The sequence below is a fragment of the Cicer arietinum genome, chromosome 8 (genome assembly GCF_000331145.2).
Source record: "Cicer arietinum cultivar CDC Frontier isolate Library 1 chromosome 8, Cicar.CDCFrontier_v2.0, whole genome shotgun sequence".
NCBI classification, from domain to species: domain Eukaryota; kingdom Viridiplantae; phylum Streptophyta; class Magnoliopsida; order Fabales; family Fabaceae; genus Cicer; species Cicer arietinum.
The window spans coordinates 24,650,248-24,659,090 of NC_021167.2; the positions used below are offsets into that span (position 1 = coordinate 24,650,248).

Genomic DNA, 8,843 nt, shown 5'->3' on the forward strand with positions numbered 1-8,843 from the left:
GAGATATGAAACTCTCTCGCCCAAAAATAAAAAAAATATATATATATATATATATATATATATATATATATATATATATATTATTAAATTTCTATGTAACAGCAACAAGCATGTGAAACCATATGTGCATTAAATTAACAGGTCCGTATATGATTTGGAGTTAACGACTTACTTGATCATTCCACCAGTCAATGTTCCTCTGACTGGATCTTGCCATTGTTTGAAAAGATCTTGTATGAGCTCCTGCCTATGTGCTTGGGCACAAACCAAACCAGCATACTTGGTAATTTCAGGCCAATCTTGAGAAGCAACAACCTATAATTTCAAAGAGAAAGATTTTAAGTAGAGAAAAAGAATATATCTTCAACCTTGAGCTGCTTTTATCTAAAATAAAATTCAAAAACATACAGCTGCTATTGATGGACTCATATCCTCTCCAGGGTGTGGATGAGTCACATCAGCTCCGAAAATAATGGTAGGCCTATCACTGACTAATGGAATGCGTCGCGAAAGTGCATCAACAAGAACAGTGTTCCTTCCACCGACCTTTACATTAATTTTCAACGCAACATTCGCCAGATATTGTTTACTCATCTTAAATACATGTTTAGTTAAACAACATTGGGAAACAAGCCCCAGTTCAGTCTCACATATACGTTTGAGATCACCTGCATAACATAGGTCACTTGCTATAAACTGGCCTGATAAGAACAGAAGAAAGTTGCAAGTTTCAGTCAAAATCGTCATTTACCATAGAGAGAGCCATTATTATCAGGCAAAATAACAATGAGCAGGTCCAACTCCCTTCCCTGCAGCTTGTTCTTCGCATCCTGATATCGTGTTTTCAGAACCTTGTCCACTTGGTCAGGACGTGCACTAAGTGGGGGAACTACTGGCTCTGGATTAAATGCCTGAATCATGTAACAACAATAAAATTATCAAGTGATTAGTATGCAACAAATTTGAGTAAAGATGGCCCAGGCAAAAGATATACATACCATGCCAGATATATAACACATTTGGGCAAGTTCACAGCAGAAGCCACGTGCAACACTGTCTTGCACATTCCTCGAAAAGTTAACGCAGAACCAGTTGTTGACTGTTCCCCCGTTGACCATTTTCTAAAACAATTGCCAGTAAAACATCATTTCAAATTCAAAGAGAATGAAAAACAGAAGCCAACCTTGACATATATTACAAGTTCTCTTGTGCACAAAGCATGCTTACGGTGCAATCTAATCTAATATTGGTCAATTTCATTGAACTGTAAGCCTTTCAAAAAGTACATAACAAATTCTTGGACAATTAAATTTAGTCTCTACCAGCATGTACAGATTAAGAAAATATGAATACCTTGTTCATCATATTCCACTGACCAACTTGGGGTAGACAATCCTTTTCTCTACCTGTATCATGATATTTGAGCTGTAAAGGAAACCATAATGTCAATTACCAGGAAAAAACGGTAAAAAAACGATAATTTCAATTTATTAATAATAGTAAATGTCGTGAGATCTAATACCCAAGGCGCAGGAAGGATGCGAGCTTCAACTTGAGCAAGCTTCTCACTAATTTTGATTCCAAACTCTTTAGCATAAGGATCTTCGTGATAGGCATTGTGATGTACGGTCTGAACAAAGAAAACGCATAATGCATTAAGCAGGGAATGACAGCAACATCATAAACCGTTATTTCCAAAACAAGAACTGACTGACAACCATGCCAATTCTACATAGAACATATCAACATACCTTAAAGAGACAATAAATAATACAATGTACATGTATAATATATAATATGTAATATATGTGATATCCCCCAAATAAAAAAATGTATTTGTAATAAATAAATAACAATACACAAAATCATCATGCCATAACCTGCAGACAAATTGTTAAATTGTACACATAACCAATGAAAAGACATGCACAATATGATAAGAATACATTCCCCTGACCTGCATGATGTCCCGTTCCCTATCAAGCGGGCGTTGACAGGTGACTTTGAGCAAGGCAGTGATTTGCCTCTCATTTAACCTTTTAGAATATCTCTGCCCTTCCACAATTTTGCATACCTATAACCCAGACATGCTATTAATGCTACTACCAAAGGAAGGACTGACAGTAGAACTGCCAAAAGGAGATAATTTAGGAGAATATTTACCTCCATTGGTAGGTAGTTTGGCCTCTGTGTGTTGCCCACTTGCAAACAAGGCCACTGAGTATGTTGAATAACAAAGCCATATGTCTCATAGAAGTACTCAACAACAGACTTCATAGTTCCCCTCTCGTCCACAGGGAATCTAAAATGATTATTCATAAGTTCGAAGGAAATCGGCAAAAGAATTAATATACAGCATTTGAAAACATCACTACTACTCACGTCAACTCTCTAGTAGCCTGTGAAGTCAGACCAGAGATACGATATTTTCTCCGCATGTTGCCACGATGTGTAACTTCAACTTTGATACCTCGGAGTGCTTTTTTTATCTGTCATAAGTAAAAGAGAAACAGTCAATTGGGAAGACTAGGTGCAATAATCATTCTCCTTTCTTCTTGAGCGGTGTTACAGAGAATAACATCTCAAAGAAATCCACTAAACTAAATGAAGGGTTTTTTTACATTGCCAATTGCAAGTAAACTTGCCATATAACGACAACAAAGACAAAGTAGAATGCATACTTATATGTTACCAATTTTATTATTCATATAAGTTCATTGACAGTAGAGTTTTACAAAGACATTAGATAAAGTTTACAGAAAATGTGTCATAGAGACAAAGCCGGGCAAGAAAGAACATCAACAAATCTAACCTTTACTCTGTCAGCATCAGACAGAGGGCGGGTAGAGACGTCTCTGTTCAGCAACTGAGTGACAAAATCTATGACAGGCAATGGCTCAATAAATGCAGTTGAGGACATATCTGCATACAAAAATTAAACAATTAGTCTGGAACTAGATTTGACACAAAATTAGTTCAGCAAAATGAATGAATAGGGAATCAAGGGAAAAAAGATACAAGTTATACAAAGCACAATGAAATTACGCACCAATGTTCAACGACAGTCCCATTTGAGTAGGACGAATGCTTTGGTAGAAACCGCGCCAACTTTCCAAACCCTCACCCAAAGGCTGCCTTCTACCCAAATCAGGTGAATAAAATGATCTTCCAACTGGACAGTACCTGCTCCGTCAAAAGTATAGTTAGCAACAGCAGACACAACAAGTTAGACCAGAATGCCTGTAATATGGAAAAAAGTGTGTTAAATCAGGAACCTTGTAGTAGGCAGCTCACGAAGAACAATGTCAAGAACCTGCAGAGCTTCCTGAGGTGCATCAGTTTGCCTCCCCTCCAAAAAGAGACCCAGGTGGTGAAGGTCAGCCCGTGCAGCCAACTTAATCACAACTTTGAATTCTCTATCCCTCCTGTAACAAAATCAATTAATCAATTACAGATAAATAAATTAGCAAATAAGGATTAACTTCAGCATGCAAAAAGAGATGGCAATAAACAAGAATCAAACCTCTGCCCTCCTGTTCCATCATCGTCATCCACAAGTGTGATTCTAAAGTCCTTTGAAATAAAGGGAAGCGGCCCTGCAGTATAGAGGCTCTTTCGGCCATCATAAGCTGGGAGTCTCTTTCCAAGGTGAGATTCCCGGTACAGCCTGACAAGTTGCTCCATAACAGCACGGTTCACGCCTCTAGAAGTCACTTCTGGAGTGATTGTTACCTAAGCAACAAAAAACAGCAACAAAGGTAATGAGTGTTAAATTAAAGGTTAAGCCATTATTACCAATCACTAAAGGTGGCAGCTTACATCATATTGATGCAGATCTTTATTAGGCAACTCAGCAAAGAAATGGTTTGCCTTGACAACACATTTCCTGCCACAGCTCCCTTTTCCAGGGCGAAGGGGAAACCTCATCGATGATTTACTTGCAGGAGGTGGAGGAGCTGGAGTATCTTCAGAATGAATACTCATCTGCCCCAGTTGTTCCACCTCGGACACTTCTGGCGGCTGGGAAGATGAACTAGCCTCAGATGGAGCAGGTGGAGGAGACTCCCCAACTTGACAAGGAACGGGTGTAGCTTGGTGCAGCTCGGGTGCTGGTGGCCTAGGTGGGCCACCATATGAAGGAACGACGTCATGGCCACCGCCCACACCACCGTGGCCACCACGGCCACCACCATATCCACGGCCTCCTTGCTGAGAAGGCCCCCTACCCCTGCCTTGATACTCTGCTGGGCCACCATACTGCTGTTGGGGCTGGGGAGGCCCTCCCCTTCCCCTTCCTTGATACTCAGGGGGTCCGCCATACTGCTGTTGGGACTGGGGAGGTCCTCCTCTTCCTCTTCCTTGATACTCGGGAGGTGCACCGTATTGCTGTTGTTGGGGCCCTCCACGACCACCACGACCACCATAACCCCCTCGTCCACCTTGGGGACCCCAACCTCGCCCTCCTTGAGGTCCTACTCCTCCAGCTATAGCAGCCTGTTGTTGTTGAGGAGGGGCACTCCTCTCAGCCGGACGATGGGGTGGAGCATCAGAGCTTTCACTAGGACCATCAGTCCGCTTCTTCTTAACCATTATGAAGGCTGCACATACATAACACAACAGACTACATTACTATGTGAAGTGTGAACAGGCAGCAGACAATAGAAACATGGCCAATGTAAACAGATCAAGAAGCAAATCAAAAGTGCAACACAAACATCAAAAAATACAATCAAACTACACATAAACCGCATATGAAATGATAAAATCAATACAAACTAACATTACTTATCTAAATAAATTATAAAAAAACACAGAATCCAGATAAGACACGCGGAAAAAACTTATCAAATAAACAGCAGAACTTACCATTATAATTTTCCAAAATAAACAACTAACATTCAATAATAACCAACATACAAAATAATAAGTCAACAACTAAAATGGCAAGCTATTCATTATGACTCGGACTAAAACATTCAATAATAATCAATCAGTAACAAACAAAGATAAAACATGTAAGTTCAAAAGCACTAAATCAAATTAAGCTTTAGAGGTTTAGAACTTACCAAAAAGGTGACAACTTCAAAAATATAAACAATATATTAAAGTAAATAATTAAACCCAATCCCTTATTCCTTGGTCATAGCCACCACCTTTTTCACTACTAACAAAAAAGGAACAAAAATCAAGCAAAAAATTAAACTACCAAAAAAATCGTATAAAAAACCACAAAATCAAAAATAAATAAATAAAACATCGAAAAACAACGAGAATCTTCACATACATTGCAACAGAAACCAAAAAACAACAACAAAACCATCATAAAAATCCCTAAATCCAACGGAACCAAAAGCAAAACTCAAATAAATAACCCCAGCATAAAATCAGAAGCAGCATGTTAACACAAAAATAAAACCAAAAAAGTATCAAAAATACCTTCACAACCAAAAACTTCACAAAACAATCACACAAAAAACTGTCAAAAACCAAAAAAACAGATCAGAGTCAGAATCACGAACAACAACTTCAGAAGAATACAAAAGTTACTAGATCTACTCGAGAAAAAAGCACAGAAGGAAAACATTGTGCAAAAAATCAACACAAAAACAGTTAAAAATTACAACAAAAAAACCCTAAAATCGAAAAAATAAGCAAAATCAGGAAATGATTGGTTATACCTGAACAGTAACGGAAAAAACAGAAGAAGGTTTAGATTCGAAGTGAAAGAATGAAGAGGAAGATGAGAAGAGAGAGCAGAGAGTGAAGCTTTCTCTCACTAGAAATAAAGAAGAAAATGTAGAGAGAGAAAGCGATGAAGAAATGAATTGTGGAGAGTTGGAGAGAAAAAAAAACACTTTAATGAAGGAAGTTAGACAACTTATAAAGATGAAGTGGGTCCTTTAAAATGACTATTATGTCCCTACCTTCTTTACTGTTACTACCACTATCTTTACCCTCTACAATACTTCTCCTCTAAGAACCCTTTTTAAGTATTTCTTTAAATAAAAAATATAGTTTATATTGTTTATTTATTTTATTTTATTTAAATTAAGATAGATAATTATAAATTATAAAAAGTCATTTTCATATTTAATAATTTTAAATTTATTTTTTGGACTTTTAAAAATAAAAATAAAAAGCATGAGCTATCTTGTATTTGTTCATTATAAAGAAAATCATTTTTTGGAAAATTTTGTTGTTAAAAGTTATTTTTATGCAAAAATATTCAATATAACTTCTTATTTTAAATATTTTATAGATAAAATACCTCTGGTAGTCCCTTAACTTAATTTCATGTAATAATTTAGTTATTGTTTTCTATTTAGTCATTAATTTAATTTTAAGTAACAATTTCATCATTTGGGTCTTAATATTTCAACAATTTTATCCTATTTTGTAGAAACTCATAAAATTCATTACTAATTTCAAGAAAATGCATAAATCAGATATTCAAATAAACTCGTATTTTTATTATTTATTTCATAAATTTGATGTTAACAGCGATGAAAATATGAGTTTATTTGAAGGTTTTAGTTATTAAGTTGATGAAAATATGGATTATGTTAAAGATAATAATTAATTTTATCGATTTTATTTGAAGATTTTGATCAATGTTATGAGTTTATGAAATAATTTTTTTAAGACATAGAAAATTAAATTATATACAAAACATTAAATTGAGTATATAAAATATAATTATTAAATAAAAATATTCTATAAATAATTGTTATAACATTATTGAATTAAATAAAAAAAAATTAACAATATATGTGAAAAGTCGTACATAACGTCATATAAAATTGTTGTATATGGTGAATGAGTTAATGCTTAAAAGAAAAAAAAAAGATAAGAATGAATTTGTTTTATTTTTATTTAGAAAGTTAAGATGAAATTGATATTTATTTATGTTCTTGACAACCTAAATAGATTTAAGAATGAGAATAATTATTGAGTTTATAAGTTCTTATGATAAAAATCAAATGTTTTTAATAAACTAAGGATGGTGAATTCTTGTTGGTGATACATCTCTTTTAAATTTATAATATATAAATTAAATTTGTAATTATTTTGAGTTGAATTTAAATTTTAAATAAAAGTTGATAAATTATATTGTATTAGTACATTAAATTAAATAGGGTTAAATTCTTGTGAGCTAATCAAAATTTAAATGATTTTTTTGTTGTAACATTGAACAATTTATTTACAAAAATTTAAATTTTTTTATTTATAAATGATGAATTAAATATAAATTTTTAAGCTCTACTATTTTAAAAATTATATTTAATTTAACACTTGTGAAAATTTTCAAAAATTTTGTGAAATTTTTTTGTATAATTTCATAAACATCATTATAAATATCAATGAAAAATGATAAAAATATACAAAAGTTGATTTGAAGTTGTAGACCAAATATGAAATCGAACAAAATTTAGCAAACTAAAAATTGACAAGCTCTTTTATAAGGACTAAAAATAAAGTAAAAAAATACTATAAATACTAAAAAGTTATTAAACACTTTAAATAAAAATATTATAAAATATTATTTTGGAAATAATCTTTAAAATATTATAAAATATTATTTTGGAAATAATCTTTAAAATATTATTGAGTTAAATACAAAGTCAATAGTATATGTGAAAAATCGTACACAACGTCTTACAAAATTCTTGTATATTGCGAATGAGTTGATAATTAAATATAAATTTTTAAACTTTTAATAATTATAAAATTATATTTAATTTATCACTTTATAAAAAATTCAAAATTTTTGTGAGGAAATTTTATATAAGTCATAAATATTATTATAAATATCAATAAAAAATTAGAAGGATACACAAAAGTTGATTTAAATTTATAGACCGAAAATAAAATCGAACTAATTTTAGCAAACAAAAAGTTGACAAGTTATTTTTAAGGACTAAATATAAAGTAAAAAGTATATTATAGAGACTAAACCTTATTAAATATATTAAATTAAAATTCTATATAATATTATTTTTGGAAATAATCTTTATAATATTATTAAATTAAATAAAAAATTAATAGTATATATGAAAAGTCGCATATAACGTCATGTAAAATTCTTGTAAATTGTGAATGAGTTAATGCTTATTGAAAAAAATATGTCCGAAAGAATTATTTTTATTTTTATTTTTATTTAGAAGGTTAAAATGTAATTAATATTTATTTATACATTCGCGGTCTAAATAGATTTAAGGATAAGGATAATTATTGAATTTATAACTCATGCAACGATTTTGATTCTGTCATTGATAGAACACTTTTACAGGAACATAGTCTATATGAATTAAATTCTATATAATTTGTCTGCTCTAAAATAGTCAAATTCTATAAATTATATCATATAAGAACATTAAAGTAAACACGCTAAAATATATTTATGAATTATTAAAAATATACTCCAAAAAATTATGGTGTATTGTTTAAATTTTTGAATAATTTTCTGCAATAACGTTAATTTACTTCTTTGCACGAATTTATAGTTTTTTGACAACTAATTAATTAAATATTAAGTTTTAAGCATTTGGTGTTTAAACATCCATATTTAAATTATCTCTTGTTAAAAAATTCAAAACTTTTGCGAGGAAATTAATTATAATATCCTAAACATTAATTTAAATATCATTCAAAAATTCAAACAATACAAGAGTTGATTTAAAGTCAGAGATCAAAATAAAATGAAATAAATTTAGAGAATTAAAAATTGACGAATTTTTTATATTACAAAAACAAATTAGATAAAAAAAATTATATAGACTAAAAACATATTTAACTAAATAAAATAAAAATATTTTGGAATCTTTCTTCATAATATTATGAAA

The 8,843-nt window shown here is 31.6% G+C and overlaps 1 protein-coding gene across 3 annotated transcripts in view; it reads right to left on the minus strand.

The window, feature by feature from the left end:
• The window catches only part of LOC101511115 (protein argonaute 1), a 7,714-nt gene extending 1,855 nt beyond the window's left edge, over positions 1-5,859 (minus strand). The window contains exons 1-16 of one of the 3 annotated variants that reach the window (XM_073364196.1): positions 5,679-5,859; positions 5,437-5,476; positions 3,820-4,598; positions 3,524-3,732; positions 3,276-3,425; positions 3,050-3,183; positions 2,813-2,922; positions 2,383-2,489; positions 2,164-2,302; positions 1,958-2,074; positions 1,523-1,630; positions 1,354-1,425; positions 999-1,121; positions 752-911; positions 409-668; positions 173-315 (exon numbers count right to left, since the gene is read on the minus strand). In XM_073364196.1, the coding sequence (XP_073220297.1) occupies positions 173-315; positions 409-668; positions 752-911; positions 999-1,121; positions 1,354-1,425; positions 1,523-1,630; positions 1,958-2,074; positions 2,164-2,302; positions 2,383-2,489; positions 2,813-2,922; positions 3,050-3,183; positions 3,276-3,425; positions 3,524-3,732; positions 3,820-4,590 (2,603 nt within the window). In that variant the 5' untranslated portion in view covers positions 4,591-4,598; positions 5,437-5,476; positions 5,679-5,859. Of the gene's footprint in view, positions 1-172; positions 316-408; positions 669-751; positions 912-998; positions 1,122-1,353; positions 1,426-1,522; positions 1,631-1,957; positions 2,075-2,163; positions 2,303-2,382; positions 2,490-2,812; positions 2,923-3,049; positions 3,184-3,275; positions 3,426-3,523; positions 3,733-3,819; positions 4,599-5,066; positions 5,162-5,436; positions 5,477-5,678 lie in introns of those variants that run through there. The other 2 variants (XM_012711760.3, XM_073364197.1) reach the window with 2 other exon arrangements.
• Positions 5,860-8,843: the final 2,984 nt, after the last annotated feature.